The following is a 22,042-nucleotide window of genomic DNA, read 5'->3' as shown; positions in this document are numbered from 1 at the left end:
TGAGGCACACGTATCATATGTTATGTCATTGTTTTCATAACTTAAACACTGCAGATGACTACTTAGCTCATCTACCATTGTGTTAAAGCAGCTGCAATTAATATCTCATCACAGCATACACTTCAACAGAGGGGGTGGGGTTCAGCACACACACTAATTACAGCCTCATTTCACGGTCAACTTAGTTCACACCATTTGCACCTGTTTCAAGTCATTGAAAGGTGTGGCTGATTAGGCTTTTTGGGGAAGGGAATACCTTTCTTACAACCTGAATAGCACAACTGAAGTTAATCACACTCATTTGAAAGCTTAACTCTAGCTACTAAATGCCCCAACAACTCATTACTTATCAAACCGTACGTCACACATTAGTTCACTCATATCTATAGTTGAACTACTATGAAAGACACATTATCACACACTGCATGTGTTGTCTTGTTGAGTCACAGCCACATTCAGGTGTGCCACATCTTCGATTAATGTACCACACATATCCTCTACCAAAAACAACACTTTTTGCAATATGACCACCTTCATGATAACCATTGTGAATGGTCATCTCATGATAGTTATGTACATTATGATACTGATATCACTACACAACATATGATTTTTATGTACTCATTTAATCTATTTATCCTCACGCATTACTGCAGAAACATAGTATGTTGTATGTTAGGGAACTCAAAAATTCTAAGTACACAGGCATGTACAGTGTTATTACAACTATTTATGTTCACTTTCACACACATTTTCGGTTAAGGAACTGATGTTGTTAGTTAATCATAAATACAGAACATACAATAAGTGTTTGTTCAATATTTACACATGTAAATGTAAAACTAATGTTATTGTTATATATAGTTGCCCCTGGAGGACATGTGTCACCTGAGATGGAACAAGTGTCTTCACCTGGGTCAGCCAGCTCAACACTACTAGAAGGTGAGTGTATCATTTGCTGGCCATATAATATGTGCTCTTCTATATGTTATGTTGTCATGTGCATTATTTGTTTTGCACATCTTCTTTAAATAGGATTACTTAGTGTCAGTGAAAATTAAGTGTAAGGCAACATGTATTGTGTTAGTGATGTTAATTATCATGTAGGACTTCTGAGTTTAGAGCAACTTTTCATTCATTCATATTTCATACTGAGTCCAAACATTATTCGTAAGTCAAGGTAGTTTTTAATGAGGTTATAAAACGTATGCTAACATGTTAGGTGTTACTTAGGACACAGTACAATTACATAGTAACACAGCATACATTAACATGCCATTTAATAATGTGTACATTTCTTTTTAGAACATCATGGTGATGAGGATGATGAGTATGATGAGGATGACGCCACAGAAGAGACTGAAATACAATCATGTGACCATGAAGAGGTGCCAATAGAAACTGTTGTACCGCCAAATCGTCCATCAACTTCCACATACGATGCAATTGTAGCTTCAGAGGGAAAAATAGTGGACGCAGAAAATCGTCGCCATTCAGACATGATGACAGTGCTGGAAAGGATGATTGGACTGCAGGAAGAAACAGTATCACAATTGGCACATCTCCACAGAGTCTTCATTGAAGTGCCTAAACAGTTGCAAAAAATCAACACCTCATTCGAAGCATTAGTTGTTCAGCAAACACAAGCTAATTACTGGAGAATGACTAATGTACCACAATTCAACACCTCCCAGCCAGGATCTGTTCATGCAGGTCAGTTTTCACCACATTCATCTGATATTCATTCACCAGGCCCAAATGTTACCGGTCAAGTAGCAGACATTGCTGTGCAGGTTCCTGATGACATCCTACCGCTGCCATCTGTACAAATTCAGCAGCAGACACCTACAAAGGAGGCGACAAAAACAAAACAAGACACACATGAAACAGACCAACCATCACTTGTGCAGTGTCTACCAACTTGCTCACATGTGTCACTGGGCACAAGCCCTGTCCGTGAACAGTCACTACCCAAAAGCCCTGTAGGTGAATCGCTGCCCAAAAGCCCTGTAGGTGAGTCGCTGCCCAAAAGCCCTGTAGGTGAATCGCTGCCCAAAAGCCCTGTAGGTGAATCGCTGCCCAAAAGCCCTGTAGGTGAATCACTGCCCAAAAGCCCTGTAGGTGAGTCACTGGCCACAAGCCCTGTAGGTGAGTCACTGGCCACAAGCCCCGTAGGTGAACAGTCACTGGCCACAAGCCCTGCCCGTGAAGTGCCAGAGGCCACTCAAAGTGGCTCTGTTGTGCCTAAAGTTGGTGGCAAAAGAAAAAGGAAAATTCAAGAGACAACAAGCAGGCCTGTTACTCGCTCGCAAAAGGAACAAAAAAAATAAATGTTATAATTCAGAAAATATGTCTTTGGCCTTGTTTTGTTGACTTCAGATTATCTAATTACTATTGTATGTATGCTGAAGACTGTGTTGTTTCCAAACTTTCAACTATGTTCTTGTACACGTGAAGTTTTGGAAATGTTAACACTCATAATTAATTGTGTTATAAATATTTATGTTGTAATCGTCTGTTCAGTAATGGTCCACCAGGAGCCAGTTGCTAAGTTTAGAGAAGCTGCCATTGACTTTGCAGCAAAACATTGCATTTGGGTGTGTTAATTGATGTAAGAATTGCATATGCATATTAGTCACATGCAATTATTAAAACACCTAAGTAAGTGCAAACATCTTTCTTGTACGTGTACAGCAGGATTATGTGTAAATTATTACTTACCTTTGCCTTGCTTGGCCATTGTAATTTTGTCCTTTAATCAGTTGTGTGTTCGTTTCTATAACATCTCAGAATGTATAATAATATATATACACACACACACACACACACACACACACACACACACACTGAGTGAGTGTGAGTGTGAGTGTGTGAGTGTGTATATATATATATGTATATGTGTATATATATATGTATATATGTGTATATATATATGTATATATGTGTATATATATATGTATATATGTGTATATATATATGTATATATGTGTATATGTGTATATATATATGTATATATGTGTATATATATATGTATATATGTGTATATATATATGTATATATGTGTGTATATATATATGTATATATGTGTGTATATATATATATATATATATATATATATATATATATATATATATATATATATAGTACTATATAAACTGGTATACACAAACTAATACACTTCATGCTTCCTTGTGAAAGCACACTATTTTAATAATACAGGCCTAATGTTTGAGAAATATCCTAAGTATGAGACTCTAACAGTATTGTGCTTAAACAAATGTTTATTACTTCATTCAATCATGTTTCTCACCATTTAAATAGGTTTCATACAAGGTATACTTAATGCCATCAATGTTGTGTGTACTCCTGCAATATAAAAAAAAAAAAAATATTATATATAAATATATATATATTTTTATAAGAGATATATTTATATATATATATATATATATATATATATATATATATATATATATATATATATATATATACACACGTATTTAAACTCATGCAGACAGGGAGTTAACCAGACTTTCACATACACACAGAAATGTAAGCGGGGAAAAAACATTTCTTTTTGCAGGTGTGTTTTTACTGATATGCCTGGCTAAGAAATATTTTCACACACTGGTCTTTGTTAGTTTTCAAAAAAACACTATGTGAACGCATTCACAGTCTAGGGATGTTTTTCACAAACGAGATAAAAGAAGGAGAAATGTTTCTCCCACAGTCCCATATCACGAACCACAACTGTTAACCCAATTAGACAAACAAATCCAATTGGCGTTTGAAATAAGGAGTCAAAGTAGTTACTTTTGTTGACCTTGACAAGGAAAAACAGGAGTTTGTTAGCCATTCAGCACATTCATTTTGATGAGCAAATAACACAGACCTGCACACAGCTTTTGTGCTACTCAGACATGGCTGATGAATTCGTTAACAATATTAATCCCCTTTTAGGGTATAAGTACATGATCTGTGAAGCCATCTTGAACAGTCGCGGACAGAAAGCAAGCACACGCCAAATCGATGATTTCATTCGAGCAAAATATCCTTATTACCAAGACCGTAAGCATGCACGGAATTTTAATTCCTCAATAAGATTCACTTTATCAAGTAATGACTTTTTTGAACGTGACCAGGATAAGCTACAACACACCTATGGTTTCTGGAAGATTGCCCCGGAAAAACAATTTATCCTGAAAGACGGCACTTATATTGTCGTGAAAGGCATATTTATTCCTAATGGCAATAGCAATGTATCCGCTACTACTGATCCGTTTGAATCGATACGTGCTGCAATATCTGCAGCCTCCATTCCTGAAACCCACATTGTACAAGAACAAAAGTACTATGATTATGTACCAAGCCTTTCAGCTGAAATTGCATTGGAATGGGAACCGGAAGAAATGAACCTACCTCCCGACCAATTATTTGAAGAAAGCAGTGGCGATTCCTATGAGCGCATCCTGGAGGAGATATGTGCCATACTGGATTCAGCGGTTGGGTTAAGCGTGGATGAAAATGGCTTGCATTTCTGGAGCGACCAGTTGCAGCCAGGCGAAGAGTTAATTCTAGAAGAATGGTAAATATAACAATCGTTATGCGTTGACTCTGCGTTTAAATTTTTTTTTTTTTTGTAACCACCATTTTCACTTTCAATGCGTGGATACAGCGTAACATTGCAGACTGCATAACATGTAGCGATCACAAACAAATTGTTTCCTAATACAATATAGTAGGACCTGAAAGAGTAGTACACATTGCTGACGGAATAAATATACGTACTTTCCTATCCCTTTAAACATATTAGCAACATTTTACCATTACTCTAACACATACCTGTTTTGTTATCATGCAACATCTACAACATTGAAAACCGGGTCCACCACGTATGACGTGGGACCCTTGTCATGGGCCAAGGCGTCCTTAAAAAGGATTAGTGATGTAAGTCCCGCCCCCAAGCGACGTGCGCGCCTCAAAGCCTATTGGCTGTCATGTTTTGTTATAGTAACGGTAACTGCAGTGTGTGATGCGTGCGGCTCAGTGTTTGTAGGCGTACCCTGGGCGTTAGCCGAATGTTAATTGAGTGGGAGGAGTGTTAGCGTGCGTTTCACGCTGGCTTAACATGACGTCACACGTATTGCATTTGCGCATTGTGTTATCGGCCGTGCTTTCTGTTCAAACACGTCTGTTTAAAAAGAATACAGATGTACTCGTTTAGAACGAATGTAGTTTCGTCTTCATTGTATTTGAAATAAAGATGTTATGTTTACTGGTATTTTCAACATGTATTGAACGCACAACGTACGCTTTGTTTTGCGCATGCGCTAACAGTTAGTGGAGCCAAGCGTGAAGTGCGTGCGCACACAAAGATGTGCGCGCACATCTTTCAGTATACAGGCAACGTTCACTTCTTATACATAGTTATGCCTGCTACAAATTTAAAGAAACATTACATACTGATGAACAGTTTTACTTCTAACATATAAGTGAGTGACGTGTGTATCTACACAATCATATAGAGCTGCGTAACGCGTTGTCACGGATGCATATCTAGTAAGGTGCCATCTTTGACCATCATGTGTTTGCTGTATTTCAGAGATGTCGGGGAAGATACAATCGGATCAATGTATGATTTCAGAAGAGTCTACCTTTATATGAGATGATTGTGAGGAGGAGCCACCGACTACTATACTACATATGGAACTAATTTTATATTGCTTGCAGCGCTTATTAACAAACAATTAAAAATGTGATACCCTTATGCCTATATTGCATAAGCACTTAATTAACATAATGATGTTGCAAAAGAGTGCCTCATGAATTTTTATTGAGTGTTCTTTAATGACTACTAACATTTTATGACATGGTGTGTTTTATATATAACAACCATTCCCACTCTGCTAACACATTTGTGTATTCTAATATGTAATGGAACGTATGACTGTCGAAACTATGTAACAATAATAATAATAATATGAGCATGTTCATGTATAGGGCTGCTAGTTGTACGCAGCGATTTACAGACACATGTTTCAGCCTGAGGTCCCTGGCCCGTGGAACGTACAAATGTTTTTTTGCCGCATGAGGCACAGGGAGATAAAGTGACTTGGCCAAGGTCACAAGGAGCCCACACCGGGAATTGAACCAGACTCCCCTGCTTCAAACTATCAGTGCCAGTGTGTGTCTTTACTCAGTGAGCCACTCCTTCTCCCAATGTAAAGGACACTTACAACCAAGTAGCCATTTATTTTTAAAATCTCTTGTTACATGGGTATGTAGATAAAATGGTTTGGGACTGTAGCAAATAATGTTACTGGCCAGATGTTATGGTCCCCTCCAATGCATGATGTTCTGAATATGACATCACCATCATGTTATGAAGTACGTTTCTGTGTATATTTCATTAACCTAACTAACTATAGTTTACTGTGTTTATTAATCGTTTAGAAATACATAGTATAGTCAATATGATGATATAAGCTACCATAATAAAGCTGGTGTTATCATTTGTCGGTGTTATACATGGATCCTACACCAATTGATAGAGACACAAACAGTTGTCTTAAAAAGTGTGTCTATGCTAGTGATGAATGTGCTCCCGTAAGTAAACAAATAAGTACAGTTATCCCCTTTTCTCCAACCACCTCTATATTACATTAATGGAAATTATAAGGAAACATACATAAAATGTGATGAAATGTGAGTAATCATTTTGTAATACAATGCACATGAAAGCTCAAGAGTAGCTAAATGCATATACATGATACAGAAAGTACATATATGTAACATTTGTGTTTAAACCAATATGTTGGGTTTTTAGTTCCAATAATTATAGGAAGATTGAGGTAGCCACATCTTATGAGAGATGTCAGCAAATATACATACCATGATCAGTCATACTGGAGATATACCTATAATGCAAAGGAACAATATATAAATTGCAAACATTGACATGCCATCTTCAGTACCGTAAACAACACAGCAAAGTGTGTATTTGGTGTTAAATGTACAACACCATGTATATTTCATGACATTCAAAATGTAAATCAGCCTGGTGTACACATCATATGGATGTACATGTTACACTGCACCAATAACATTGTATGTAAGCATACTAGAAGCATGAATGATTATGGGCATAATATGTGTTTTGTCTTAGCATAAGGAATAACACAATGCTAAAATATTATTGCTTTGTTACCCAAGTTGTATTCACATACACACAACTAAAGTACAATTGAAGAGGGATTATATAACCTGTGCAACAATAACATACACTGGCGACACACTTTATTCGAGCTCGGCTAGTCCCACGAATTCGGGTATACCCGGGTGTATTGAGGTTTGTGACTGTTTTCTGCCCGAGTGCATTGGGTTATTTTCCATGCAGGGATTGAAGCATTTTATTCCCGCTGGCTGCAATACTGCACAGTATATATATATATACTGCATTACAATTCATGAATTTATGCCATCTGGTAGACACGCGAAGCATTGCAGCCTATTAAATCCTAATCATTATCATTTAACAGATCAGCCGCCCGTCAGCCAGGCATGAACCCAGGCTGGGAAGGCAAACGCAACGGGGCTTGTCAGAGGTGAGGAGCGGCGCATTCCAGGTATCTGCCAGGTACATACTGGGTATTTGCTCGAATAAAGTGTGTCGGTGCAGTACCGGTGCCACATCCCTTTGTGCACACAGCAGAGAAAAGAAAGGTGTGCAACCCATATTCATCTGTGTCCTAACAGAAGGTTATATAAAGAAACATTATTGTTAATATAACATAATTAAACTATAAAAGTAGTACTAGGAACATATGAGTTTGTACTTACAAGAAAAAAATGAATTGATGAGATTCTGTCGTGTCTGGCCACCACTGGCTGTTTGTTCATTTTCAGCAGCTACATGGGTGGGATGCTCGTCTACCAAAGCCTCAGCTAGGTCTGACTGTACATTGTGCCTGAGTGCAACATTGTGCAAAATGCAACAGGCAAGGATAATATCAGACACTTTTTGAGGCTTGTATAGAAGAGCCCCACCAGTTCTGTCCAGACACCTAAACCTGGTCTTGAGTAGGCCAAATGTCCTCTCTATAACAGATCTTGTAGATATATGGGCTGCATTGTACCTGTCCTCTGCTTCAGTTTGAGGGTTTAGCACCGGAGTCAAGAGCCACGGCCTAATTCCGTATCCTGAGTCACCTATAATGAATGGAGCACACATAAGCTGACATTAGTGATCAAATTGTACAATGCCAACATTCCTAAATCAACATGTGTTTTGTGTTAGAACATGTAAATATGTACTCACCCAGCAGCCAACCAGGTTCAAAATGTCCCTCTTCGAACGCATGGAAGACTGAAGAGTTCCTCAGGATAGAGGAATCGTGACTGGAACCAGGGAACTTGGGTACCACATGCATTATCCTCATCGTGGCATCACATACCACCTGTACATTGAGTGAATGGTAGTGCTTCCGATTGCGGTACACATGCTCACTCTGACTAGGTGCAATCAAAGCAACATGTGTGCAATCGATTGCACCCAGCACACATGGTATCCCTGCTATATTATAAAAGCCAGTCCTGACTTCCAGCCACTCTGTCGCCTCTGTAGGAAAATGAATATAATTCCTAGCGCGTCTATTGAGTGCATAGAGAAACTGGGTCAAGGCCCGCGAGAATGTAGATTGCGAGACCCCGCCCACTATGCCCACAGTTGTCTGGTATGACGCGGAAGCAAGATAATGTAATGAGCACAGCATTTTAACAAGCCCAGGGACTGCACGACCTCTGGCTGTGAAAAAATCTAAATCCCCCCTTATCTCCTCATAAAGAGCTAAGATTGCTGCTGAACTCAAACGATAGCGACTTACAATCTCCTCCTCACTCATCCCATCTAACAGGGTTCTCTCCCTGTACAGACGCGGACGAGGCACAAGTTGTCTCCTCTGTCTTCTCCTCTGATCTCCTGTCCCTCTACCTGTCCCTCGGCCTGTCCCTCTCCCTGTCCCTGTCGTATCCGCGTCACTGTCACTGTCCCTCGGTGTGTCCCTACCTTGCCCTATATCATTCTCTTGATCAGCAAGCATGTCATAGAAAAGAATGTTCCTGCGTCTCCTAAACATTCGCAACATTTTGAAATGAGTAGCTGTGAATGAGCAGGTAATGTGCGTCCTTTAAATAGGTATGTGATGATGTCAGGTGACATAGTAAAATGCAAGGTGTTACATTAACATAATAAAGTACTTCTGTGGCAAGCTGTGTGCACTTGTTGTTCTAAGTATTTGTTGTGTGTATTCTGCAGGGAATGATGATATTTGGCAATGATGTGACGTGAAGCTTTGTACAAAGATTGTTTGCAAATAAATAGTTGCATGTGCAATGCATGTAACACTTGTGAACGCAAGAGTCAGTCATGTAATGAGACAAAAAGGCTGAGATTGACGTGGGAAAAGTTTTGTGTAACATGTGTAATTATCCATGTTATTGTGACATGTTGGCAACAATGAATAGTCGTGTGCATATGCATGCATTTGTGTAAGGAGGATAGTTGGTATAGAATGAGTTTACAAGGTGTCCCAATGATGAATTACTGTACATGTGTGTATAAGTTAGGTTGAAGTGCTTGTAATGCAACGGTTACAATGTAAACATGCAATGTGATTGAGCGTCCAATAAGTGACGTCATGAAAATAGGGAGGACCCAAAAGTATATGTAAACATGAGAAGACAGATGTACATGAACGTTTAAAGATGCGTGTCACATTACAAGCATTGTGTAATGTAAAGGAAGATGAATATACTGTGTATGAGTGACATGTGTGACATGTGTGACATCATGTAAATAATTGTCGCTGAGTTGAGTAAAATGTGTGATATGATGTGAGGTTCTCCTTTAAGAGTGTAGTATAGTATTTTCCCTTGCCACATCATCACATGATGAGTAATGTGACCCGCAAATGCTGAAAACATGTAAAAGTCGAATGTTATGCAAATAAGACACATCAGCTGTGACACAATGCAGGGAATGCCCCCACACTGTAATGCAAATGACGTTTGTATTGTGAGCAATGAAACGTAAACAGTACTATACTGTTATACGTCCCCGCTCCATTGACTTCCATTGATGTACAGAAGATGTTTTTTTTCTAAGTGCCGTTCCGGCAGCCTTAGCGATCGTTCTCCCGTCCAAACTGCCAACTTTAGTTGGCGGGAGAAATCGGCCATAACATCTCAATTTCGTAGTGCCGATCAGCCCCGATAAGCTGTTTTTTTTTGTTGAATCCAGCCGATTTAAAAAAGTGGCGATCAGTGTCGAAAACAGGCTTATCGGCAGGCGACTGGCCATAACCAAATTATCGGCTCCGAAACCTGGCGATATGAAGCACTTATCGGCGCTTACTGAATCTCAAACCCAATTTTGGCTATAACATGGCCATATTTCCCTTATCAACGCTTACTGCATGAGGCCCATAGTCTTTTAAAGCTTTTGGTCTTGTTGAGGTTCATATGGACATTATCTTACTTGCTTTGTTTATCTCTCTGAATTTGTGCTGACATATTTCGCAGTGCAATGGACTATGAGAAAACACAATAAAATAGGACATTATCACACTGTTACAGTAGGTGCAGAGGGCCATGCAATAAGGAACTTACAATATACATTGAAGGGAAAGTGGAAACATATTTTATCTTTTTAATGTCCTTAAGTAGGATGAGCTGTAGATGAAATCTAATTATTTTTCATACAGTAGTTGCTTTTTTATTAACCTTAAACAGAGTTGTATTTGCTGCAAAATCCAATGGGGTTCCCTGCTTCAGCACAGTCAAAGGTCTGTTTGAAGCGCTAGGTCTTATTAGTCTATTTTCCCAAGAATGATAACATATACTGTATGTTCCTTTTCTGGCATAAACGAGATTATTATTTTTTGTTATTACGTAATAATCCCCTCAGAACAGGGCTTTACTGGCCAATAATGCCCTGGCTGGAAGAGTTGAAGGCCCGAGGTGAAGCCAAGGGACTTTAACCCAGCCAGGGTATTATTGGCCAGTAATGCCCTGTTCTGAGGGGATTATTACTATTATAGGCTAAATGTAGTTTTTTTTTGTTTTTTTAATTTTTCATAAAAAAGATACATTTTTGTAGTCATTGATTTTTATCAGTGTATATACCTGTGTAGGAAAAAGAAGTAAAGTCGAAGATGAGAGGGCTGAGGGGCGGGAGAGAGAGGTTTAGCGGGGGAAGAGATGTGTAGGGGGGGAGAGAGGTGAAGGAGGGGGGGGAGAGAGGTGAAGAAGGGGGGGAGAGAGAGAGGTGAAGGAGGGGGGGGAGAGAGGTGAAGGAGGGGGGGGAGAGAGGTGAAGTAGGGGGGAGAGAGGTGAAGGAGGGGGGGAGAGAGGTGAAGAAGGGGGGGAGAGAGAGAGGTGAAGGAAGGGGGAAAGAGAGAAGTGAAGGAGGGGGGGAGAGAGGTGAAGAAGGGGGGGAGAGAGAGGTGAAGGAAGGGGGAAAGAGAGAAGTGACGGAGGGGGAAGAGAGAAGTGGTGGGGGGGAGAGAGGTGAGGGGGGAAGAGGGAGGTGAGGGGGGAAGAGGGAGGTGAGGGGGGAAAGAGAGATGTGAGGGGGAGAAAGAGGGAGGTGAGGGGGGTAAGAGGGAGGTGAGGGGGGTAAGAGGGAGGTGAGGGGGGTAAGTGGGAGGTGAGGGGGGAAGAGGGAGGGTGAGGGGGGAAGAGGGGGGTGAGGGGGGGGAAGAGGGAGGTGAGGGGGGAGAAGAGGGACGTGAGGGGGGAGAGAGAGAGGTAGGGGGAGAGAGAGAGGTAGGGGGGAGAGAGAGAGCTGAGGGGGGAAGAGAGAGGTGAGGGGGGGAAGAGAGGGGATGAGGGAAGAGAGAGGTGAGGGGGGAGAGAGAGAGGTGAGGGGGGGAGAGTGGTGAGGGGGGAGAGAGGTGAGGGGAGAAAAGAGAGAGGTGAGGGGATAAGTGGGGGGAATGGAGGGGGAGAGGTGGGTGGAGGGGGGATGTGGGATAGAAGGGGGAGAGAAGTGGGGGGACTGTGATATTAAGTACAACTAAATAAAAAGAAATATAAATTACCTTACAGTAGCACAGGCAATAGATGTGGTGAGAAATATTACTTTGTTGCAAGCAACAAAGGTACCAGTTGGGACACAGCAGCTTCTGGCAGCACTAGCGGCTGTGAGAGAGGGAGAGAGGCTGCTTGTGCTGCAGTGTTCAGTGTGCTCAGTGAGGAGAGGAGCGGAGGTGCTGCAGTCAAGTTTTAAACTTGCCGGGTTTTTTTCTCAGCGCGAGTCCCTGCATCTCTGCTTTGATGTGAGTTGGCAAGTTGTCAAAAATTCTGACCAATCAGAGAGCAGGGATTTCAGTAATGCCCGGAATTTTACTGCTTTAGCCTATAATCCATCATATTGTGATGTTTATTCATTTTTCACGAAATTACCGCATATTACTTCTTTTAGATGCACACATGGAACATCCTTAGTGATTTATTACTGCTGTTCATCTGCAACTCTGCATGGCCATGATCTATAACCCATGTATTTTGAGTGCATTGTCTTTGATATTTTTGTTGACGTTTTCTCTCATAAGGGCATGGTGCCTTATGCATAAATCATTTTGCCATATTCAGGGATACTCAATTTCTAGGAAAGATAGGTCAAAGAGAGGAGGAGGGGTGTTATTTTATATTGAAGACACCTTACAATTTACGCTACTCAATTTCCTCCCAGGCCCATCACGTTTGAAATCCTAGTTGGCAAAATCTGCCTCCCCTTTTCTAAGCCTGTTCTTATTGCTGGCATCTGCTGCCCCCCTAAAGCCCCACTATAATCACTGACTGATATCACCCAGTTTCCTGACTCAATTTCCTCTCTGAACGAGAAGTGTGAGCTGGTAGTTCCTGGGGATTTCTACTACAATTGGCTTGACTCTAAAAAGAACAAAATCTAGATACAACTCAAGTCACTTAAGCTAACCCAACTAATTTCCCAACCCACAAGGACAATGCTGAAATCTCACAACCATTCCTTGCTAGAATGGACTCCCTCCTCTAGTCCCAGCAGAATCCAATCCTCTGGCATTCTTCCTGACATTTTCAGTGACCATGCAATAATGTACTGTGTAAGGAAAATCAGATCACCCCAATCAAGTCCTAAAGTTCTACTCACTAGAACATTTGGAAACTTTAACCCACAACAGTTTCTAGCCGATCTTACCAACTGCCCTTGGTACAGAATCGACTTAATACCTGACCTCGATTTTGCACTCAATTATTTCCAATCAGAGTTCTTAAAACTCTATGATACCTATGCTCGACTTCGCAGAATAAGAGTATGGGGGGCTCTCCTTCCATGGGTTACATCTGACCTTATAGCACTCTACAACTTTAGGGATGCCTTGTGGAAAAGCTACAAAGTAACTTGCACTATCAAGGATCTTAATAACTACAGATGCCTGCGAAGCATGTGCACAAGGCAAACAAGGCACGCGAAAGCCTAATATTACTCTGACAATCTTCACCAGAACACATAAAATCAGCAACTTCTGGAAAGTCATTAACAATATATTCCAGCTTTCTATCCATCAACAACCATGTAATATCATTAAGGATGAAATTACTCTGACAAATGCCACTGACATTGCAAATGCATTCAATGAATACTTTGTGGGGTGTGCTACTAACTTATTAGCAAAATGCAACCCAAACTACAAACACGAAGCCTAATCTGGATGTACACCTATAGACCCACCCTCTCCGAACACTGCCCACAATTTTCAATTTGTTCCAGTTTCTGAAGAGGAGATTACACAAGTGCTCCTCAAATTTAAACTGAGCAGCCAATGTGGACCTGACTTACTGCAATCAAAGTTCCTACGACTTGGTGCCCCAGCTATTTCCAAACCGCTTGCTTCCCTAGTCCACTCTATCCTGACTGCAGGCCGTATCCCTAAGACCTGGAAAACTGCCAGAGTTGTCCCAATCTTCAAAAATGGGGACAAAAACACTGTCTCAAACTACAGGCCAATCTCTCATCTCCCAATCCTATCCAAAGTCATGGAAAAATGTGTTCACTCCCAGTTAAGCGATTACTATACCAAGACAAATTTTCCTAGCCAATTCCAATCTGGCTTTCGCCCCAAACACTCCACAGTAACTACCCTCCTAAAAGTTTGAAATGAAATCCAGTGTGGAATGGAACTGGAACAACTTATTGGTGCAATATTCCTAGATTTTGCAAAGGCTTTTGATACTGTTGTTCACGCTATCTTGCTAAACAAACTTCAGTTCTCTAGAATAGGGAAACATGCTTTAAACTGGTTTCATTCCTACCCATCAGGCAGATCTCATGTGTCTATGTCGAGCACTAGCTCTAACCCCTCTAACCTACTGTGTCCCGCAAGGCTCTGTCCTAGGGCACGTACTCTTCTCAGTCTTCATCAATGATCTACTTACAGCTTGTAAGGCAGCTTCAATACACATGTATGCGGATGACACAATCCTATATGCACATTGCCCTAGCCTCACTGGCCTTGAACATGTACTTCAATCTGATTATTTGAGATGTCATGGCAACGAGATGCCGTGTGACATCGGTTGCGACGTCCGCGGCATCATTTAACACTTGATTTTGAAGGAGGAGCAGGGCGGCAGAATGGAGGCAGCCGGCACAGGTAAATAAGTCCCTTCCCATTAGGTCTGATAGGCCCGAGACCACGGCAAATGCAAACAGGGGCGGATATGTTTGCTGCCCCAAAATGTTGACGCCTTAGGCCCAGGACTAACAGGCCTAATGAGAAATTTGACATTGGCTGGGGGCCAATTTAGAAGCATAAATTGTAAGCAGTCTTCAATACAAAATAACACCCATCTTCCTCCTCCTCTCTTTGACCTATCTTTTCTGAGTATCCCTGAATGGCAATAGTTGAAACCAGGTTTTTAGAAGTTAGCCATCTTTCAGTGAGGCTTTAGGCTCGTGCAAAAGGCACCATGCCCTTAGTTCATCCAATTGGGGCAGCAGACTTTGAATATTTATATGAGCAAGAGAGACCCTGTGACAGGGTGAATGAACGTCACCAGCTATATGCCTGGCAGACGTATGTGTAGGTATGCAGTGCAGCAGTGACGAGGTTCATTTTCAGCTGGGAAGCTCCTGACAATTAGAGTTGTCCCAGTTGCATAATCAAGGTGTTTTAAAATCACCCCAGGCTGTACAAACATGCAGGCTAGCTGGTCAGGAGACAGGAGTGAAATGCTGAAGTCAGATTACTGCTACAAGGTCTGTTTTCAAAGTACATATTTGATGAACTGTCTGTGTTCTCAATACTAAAAAGAAGCTGTCTTGTTTTTCTATGCCGAAGAAAGCTATTTTGTTTTTGTATGCTGACAAGAAGCTGTTTTGTTTTTGTGTGCTGTAATTTTTAAGGCTCAATAAATAAGCCTTACCAAGAAAACCCATGTGTGGTTGCATGTACCCTGCAACATATGGTCTCAGAAGTGCCGGGATGTTGAGAGGCCCCTGCAGTTGAAGGGCCACACACACAAAAATGAAAAAAAAAATGGAATTTTTTTAAAAAGAGTTTCTGTGCGTGCAGGCCCAACTACAGGCAGAGAGAGATGAAAGACTATTGCAGCAACCCAGCTCCTAATCCAGCAGCAGGCAGCATAGGATGAGTGGATGGCCAGGCTGCTGACCCAATTCCAGGGTTCTGTCAATCCAGAACTTGCGAACAAACCCCCGGTCCTCCTGAGGAAAATGGCTCCGAACAAGGATCCAGAGGCTTTTCTACTGACTTTTGAAAGGGTTGCCGAAGCCCAGGGCTGGTCTGCAGACCGCTGGACAATCACTTTGACCCCACTCCTTAAAGGAGAAGCCCAGGCCGCATATCAGGGCCTCCCAGCAGACTAGGCAATGGATTACAAACAAGTAAAAGCCGCCATACTGGATCGCTTAGGTCTGACCCCAGAGACCTACCGGCAGCAGTTCCAGAACCTGAAGTACACCTCTAAGATGAGACCCTGGGTCCTAGCTCAGTGGTTATTGGACTTGTGTAACCGCTGGATACAACCTGAGCAACACACTTAGGAGACTGTTCTTGAACAAGTTGTGTTGGAACAATTCCTACAAGTAATAACCCCTTCCGCACGCTCTTGGGTAAAACACCATGCTGCTGATACCCTAGCTTTGGCGGTCCGACTCGTTGAGAACGTCCTTGGGGCTGAGGACCAGGCGAGTGTCTTGGACCCGACGGATCCGGCTTTACCGGCGCTTGCAGACACCCAAAGAGGGAGACCGGACCAACGGGGAAACTACGGCCCCTCCATATGCAACTGCCAAGTGCCACAAAAAGAGCACTCCTTCCAACAAGGGACAGGTCCAAATGCCGGGCACCGCCGAGACCCTCATCCACTTCCTGATGTTGGCTTGTCACCAAATGAGAGGAACTTCCAAGGACGTCGCCCACAGGACCCACCAGATGCCTGGTCTCCAGTATCCGGTCCAGCAGAGCACTTTCCGCGGCATCCTCCTGCAAGGGAACCCTCTCCATGTTCCACCTGCGGAGAACATGGCCAACGGCATGTGGACTGTCCACAGGTGGATTGTTCCTTCAGCAGGACCGTCGCCTCGGCCTTTACTAGAGAAAATTACAAGTCCTGGCTACTTCCAGCCCAGATTGGGGGTAAAACCGTCCAGGCCCTTGTAGATTCAGGCTCTGGGAAAACTTTGGTCTTCCAGGAACTGTTACCGCCTAACGTGTGTTCCATTGACTCCCATTGGAGTATAGAATGTATACACGGCAATGTAAAACGGTATCCGACGGTCAAAATCTGGCTACAGGTAAAAGGTCAGGAGGCCTACCTCGAAGTAGGAGTCGCTCCTTGGCTCCCTGCCCCCATTGTGCTCGGTCGGGACTGGACTTTCTTTTCAGATCTAATGGCTCCAGTCTCTCATGAGGAGCCATATTCTATGGCTCAGGAGAACCCTGGTAAACTGTTCCCCTTCTCGGCAGACCTTTTCCCCAATAGACACCGGGTTCAAAAGACTCGGAAGCAAAGACGCTCTGACAAACAGGACTGGTTGCAGAAATCTGGGTCTCAAGGTGATCATTCTAGTATCCAGAAGTCACAAGTGATGGCTGGGGATGGCCAGAGGGAGGGGGATATGGGCCCTGGAGATTTACCAGACCTATACCTCCCTGATTTTCGCCAGAGGCAAAGGGAAGACCCAGTCCTTGCTAGACAGTATGATAAAGTGGTAAAAATTGATGAGCAGATATTGAATGCACAGGGGGTGATAGTATTCCCCCATTTTGAATTATCAAATGATATCCAGTGTAGCCCTGGTAAGAATTTGGGCTATATATCTTTCTCCTAAGGGCAGGCTGCCAGTAGTTATCATGGGTTTCCCCCGCTTCAAGCCCTGCCTTGATTGGTGGAGGTGGGGCTGTCTAAATTTAGTTGCCTGATCCTGTCAGTGGTAGTAGTGATTAGAGTGAGTTCTGTCTTGGGAGTGAGAGGAGAGAGTTCTGTCCTGGGATCAGGAGGAATGAGTTCCAGGAGAGACAGGCCCTACATGTGGAGGAGCTCAGGCCAGACTGAGTAGAGTTGATAGAACAATGGTGGACCAATGCCCCTCACCCAGCCGATAGGGTGAGGGAGAGCTAGCCCCACCCTGAGTGTCTGCACCTTGGGGTGGTGGCAGGGAGAGTGAGAGCCCCAGACAGCCCATCCTGAAGGGGTACAGTCTGGGGGAGAAGGGGAAGGAGGAAGAGACCATTGTGTATGATCTGCTGCTGCTGCTGCTACTGTGAGCTGTTGTACAATAAAGAGACTTGATACTTTTTACCAAGAGACTGAGACTGAAATCTCTCGCCCTATTGCCGGGGCTTCTCTGGGAGGATTTCACCCTACCCCTATAGGGCTCGCCAGAGATGGAGGCGCTGCACCGTTGCTAGAAGATGAAGGCACTAACCCCAGAAGCCTGTCCCTGTTGTCCCCCATACCATCGCAGGAGACTCAGGCCCTCCTGTTATCAGCAGGTATGCACCACTCACAGACATGTAGCCAGCCCTCATTACACCCTAGGGGTCCGATCTGCGACCGGGGGCGTGGGGGGGGGGGGGAAGATGGGTTACACCTGTATAGGGTGAATAGGCAGACACAAACAGGGGAGGTCACCAGACAGATATTGGTCCCCAAGGCGTTTGTTAAATCTGTGTTCACTCTAGCCCATGCTGTCCCTTGGGGTGGTCACCTTGGTAGGGATAAAACATTGGACCGTATTTCGTCCCGATTCTATTGGCCAGGGATGCATAGTTATATTGCTAAGTTATGTGCGGCATGTCCGGAGTGCCAGCTAACTAGTCCGAAGGGACAAAAACCAGCCCCTTTGGTTCCTCTACCCTTGGTGTCAGTTCCCTTTGAGAGGATTGGGGTAGACTTGGTAGGACCTCTAGAACCTTCTGCGAAAGGACACAGGTTTATTCTTGTAATAGTTGACTATACAACAAGATATCCTGAGGCGTTCCCCCTAAGAACAGCAACGGCAAAGCAAGTAGCCAACAAGTTGTTGGAGCTGTTCTCACGGGTTGGACTTCCTCAGGTTAGTTGACAGACCAAGGTACAAATTTTATGGCTAAACTGATGCAGGATGTCTTAAAATTACTAGAGGTCAAGTCTGTTCGGACATCGGTCTACCATCCACAGACTGACGGATTGGTGGAAAGATTTAACCGAACTCTAAAAGGGATGCTGAGAAAATTTGTAGATTCAGAGAAGAGAGTCTGGGATGAACTTCTCCCTTTTCTGCTGTTTGCAGTGCGGGAAGTTCCCCAGGCCTCCACGGGATTCTCTCCATTTGAACTGCTGTATGGCCGCCAACCCCGGGGTATCCTAGACTCCTAAAGGAGTCCTGGGAGGAACAGCGGTCCCCTTCTAAGAATACCCTGCAATATGTATTGGACCTTAGGAAGCGCCTAGATGTGGTCGGCCATTTTGCTAGGGAGAATCTTAGATCAGCCCAGGACAGTTAGGAGAGACATTACATCAAAATGCTCGTATGAGAGTCACCCAGGAGATCAGGTGATGTTGTTGTTATTTAAAACCAGAGACATAACATAAAACACAGACAAAGCTCAGTGCACATCCAGAAAAACTTATATACGGTACAGTGCCTAAATATACATGTATAAATAACTAATAAATAAAATGGTCTTTTAGTTTAACATTTTGGCCAAATTGTTGTAAGCCCTTGAGCCAAACTTCACGGCAGACCACGTTCAAGGGTCCCTACACTAATATAAATTCTTAATAACCTGTGCATTGCCAGGAAGAATGATTTATAATAAATCTGTCAATATAAGTTGCAAAAGTTCTAAGTCTGATTGAAGCTTTTATTAACCTGTACATTACCAGGAAAAGCACTCTGTAATAGATTTGTCACAATCACACTGCATGCAGGCAAGTTCCCCTGATAGTGGGAGATGCCATGGAGTGAGCTTTAAACCATTTAAATGTGGGAGGGAGTGAGCTTCAATTGGATAGGAGGTTGCCACCCTCCAACACAGCCAAGACTAGCTGCACAAGAATTATAAAACATACAGAACACCTACAAGCTCAAATTGAACCCCCAAAATACCCACAACATATATATAAGCATATAAGTTTCACAGAGGAGTGCTACTGAGCATGGCAATTTATATTTAAAACCAGAGACATACAGTAACATAAAACACAGACAAAGCTCAGTGCACATCCAGAAAAACTTATATACGGTACAGTGCCTAAATATACATGTATAAATAACTAATAAATAAAATGGTCTTTTAGTTTAACATTTTGGCCAAATTGTTGTAAGCCCTTGAGCCAAACTTCACGGCAGACCACGTTCAAGGGTCCCTACACTAATATAAATTCTTAATAACCTGTGCATTGCCAGGAAGAATGATTTATAATAAATCTGTCAATATAAGTTGCAAAAGTTCTAAGTCTGATTGAAGCTTTTATTAACCTGTACATTACCAGGAAAAGCACTCTGTAATAGATTTGTCACAATCACACTGCATGCAGGCAAGTTCCCCTGATAGTGGGAGATGCCATGGAGTGAGCTTTAAACCATTTAAATGTGGGAGGGAGTGAGCTTCAATTGGATAGGAGGTTGCCACCCTCCAACACAGCCAAGACTAGCTGCACAAGAATTATAAAACATACAGAACACCTACAAGCTCAAATTGAACCCCCAAAATACCCACAACATATATATAAGCATATAAGTTTCACAGAGGAGTGCTACTGAGCATGGCAATTTATATTTAAAACCAGAGACATAACATAAAACACAGACAAAGCTCAGTGCACATCCAGAAAAACTTATATACGGTACAGTGCCTAAATATACATGTATAAATAACTAATAAATAAAATGGTCTTTTAGTTTAACATTTTGGCCAAATTGTTGTAAGCCCTTGAGCCAAACTTCACGGCAGACCACGTTCAAGGGTCCCTACACTAATATAAATTCTTAATAACCTGTGCATTGCCAGGAAGAATGATTTATAATAAATCTGTCAATATAAGTTGCAAAAGTTCTAAGTCTGATTGAAGCTTTTATTAACCTGTACATTACCAGGAAAAGCACTCTGTAATAGATTTGTCACAATCACACTGCATGCAGGCAAGTTCCCCTGATAGTGATAGATGCCATGGAGTGAGCTTTAAACCATTTAAATGTGGGAGGGAGTGAGCTTCAATTGGATAGGAGGTTGCCACCTCTGTGAAACTTATATGCTTATATATATGTTGTGGGTATTTTGGGGGTTCAATTTGAGCTTGTAGGTGTTCTGTATGTTTTATAATTCTTGTGCAGCTAGTCTTGGCTGTGTTGGAGGGTGGCAACCTCCTATCCAATTGAAGCTCACTCCCTCCCACATTTAAATGGTTTAAAGCTCACTCCATGGCATCTCCCACTATCAGGGGAACTTGCCTGCATGCAGTGTGATTGTGACAAATCTATTACAGAGTGCTTTTCCTGGTAATGTACAGGTTAATAAAAGCTTCAATCAGACTTAGAACTTTTGCAACTTATATTGACAGATTTATTATAAATCATTCTTCCTGGCAATGCACAGGTTATTAAGAATTTATATTAGTGTAGGGACCCTTGAACGTGGTCTGCCGTGAAGTTTGGCTCAAGGGCTTACAACAATTTGGCCAAAATGTTAAACTAAAAGACCATTTTATTTATTAGTTATTTATACATGTATATTTAGGCACTGTACCGTATATAAGTTTTTCTGGATGTGCACTGAGCTTTGTCTGTGTTTTATGTTACTGTATGTCTCTGGTTTTAAATATAAATTGCCATGCTCAGTAGCACTCCTCTGTGAAACTTATATGCTTATATATATGTTGTGGGTATTTTGGGGGTTCAATTTGAGCTTGTAGGTGTTCTGTATGTTTTATAATTCTTGTGCAGCTGATGTTGTTGTTACCCAGTTGTGAGAGCAAAATCCTAGCCAAATGACAGGGCCCATTCGAAGTCCTACACCGCACACGTGATGTGGATTACGAGATCGCTCAACCAGGGTCCAGGAAGGGTAAACAAATTTACCATGTGAACTTGCTGAAACCCTGGAAGGTGCAGCGGTCTCTATTCATCCACCCGGTGGAGGACGAAACGGACCTGGGTCCTCAGCCCCCACGGGAGAACATCGTGGGTGACGATAAAATCCCAATGGGTAGACAGTTGTCCTCTGAACAAAAAGGGGACTTCTTAGAAATGGTTACACAATTCAATGATGTTTTTTCTGATTTACCAGGGCAAACTAATTTAGTTTCCCATGTGATAGAGACAGCACCTGGGGTAAAAGTACGTTCTCGTCCTTACAGGTTTTTATTTTTTATTTTTTTTATTTATAAAAATATTTTACCAGGAAGTAATACATTGAGAGTTACCTCTCATTTTCAAGTATGTCCTGGGCACAGAGTTAAGACAAATAATACATGTTTACAAATACAGTTACAT

At 42.2% G+C, this 22,042-nt stretch overlaps 2 protein-coding genes across 2 annotated transcripts in view; both read left to right on the top strand.

Moving 5' to 3' along the window:
• Positions 1-22,042, top strand: part of TRPV1 (transient receptor potential cation channel subfamily V member 1) — a 165,772-nt gene that overhangs the window by 3,296 nt on the left and 140,434 nt on the right. The gene's annotated exons all lie outside the window — the stretch shown is intronic.
• Positions 832-2,330, top strand: LOC142490565 (uncharacterized). Its single transcript, XM_075592984.1, has 2 exons — positions 832-942; positions 1,306-2,330. The coding sequence occupies exons 1-2, from the start codon at positions 846-848 to the stop codon at positions 2,328-2,330; spliced, it is 1,122 nt and encodes a 373-aa protein (XP_075449099.1). The 5' UTR covers positions 832-845.

The sequence above is a fragment of the Ascaphus truei genome, chromosome 3, assembly GCF_040206685.1.
Source record: "Ascaphus truei isolate aAscTru1 chromosome 3, aAscTru1.hap1, whole genome shotgun sequence".
In the NCBI taxonomy this organism is placed as follows: Eukaryota; Metazoa; Chordata; class Amphibia; order Anura; family Ascaphidae; genus Ascaphus; species Ascaphus truei.
Note: the sequence above shows the minus strand (reverse complement) of the source record. Positions and strands in the feature narration are given on the sequence as shown.

What these genes read in the sequence shown, in the direction of transcription:
- LOC142490565 (XM_075592984.1), top strand. Translation starts at nt 846, where the DNA reads ATGTTATTGTTATATATAGTTGCCCCTGGAGGACATGTGTCACCTGAG. An exon ending in CAGCTCAACACTACTAGAAG is followed by an intron (nt 943 to 1,305) that starts GTGAGTGTATCA and finishes ATTTCTTTTTAG; the next exon opens with AACATCATGGTGATGAGGAT.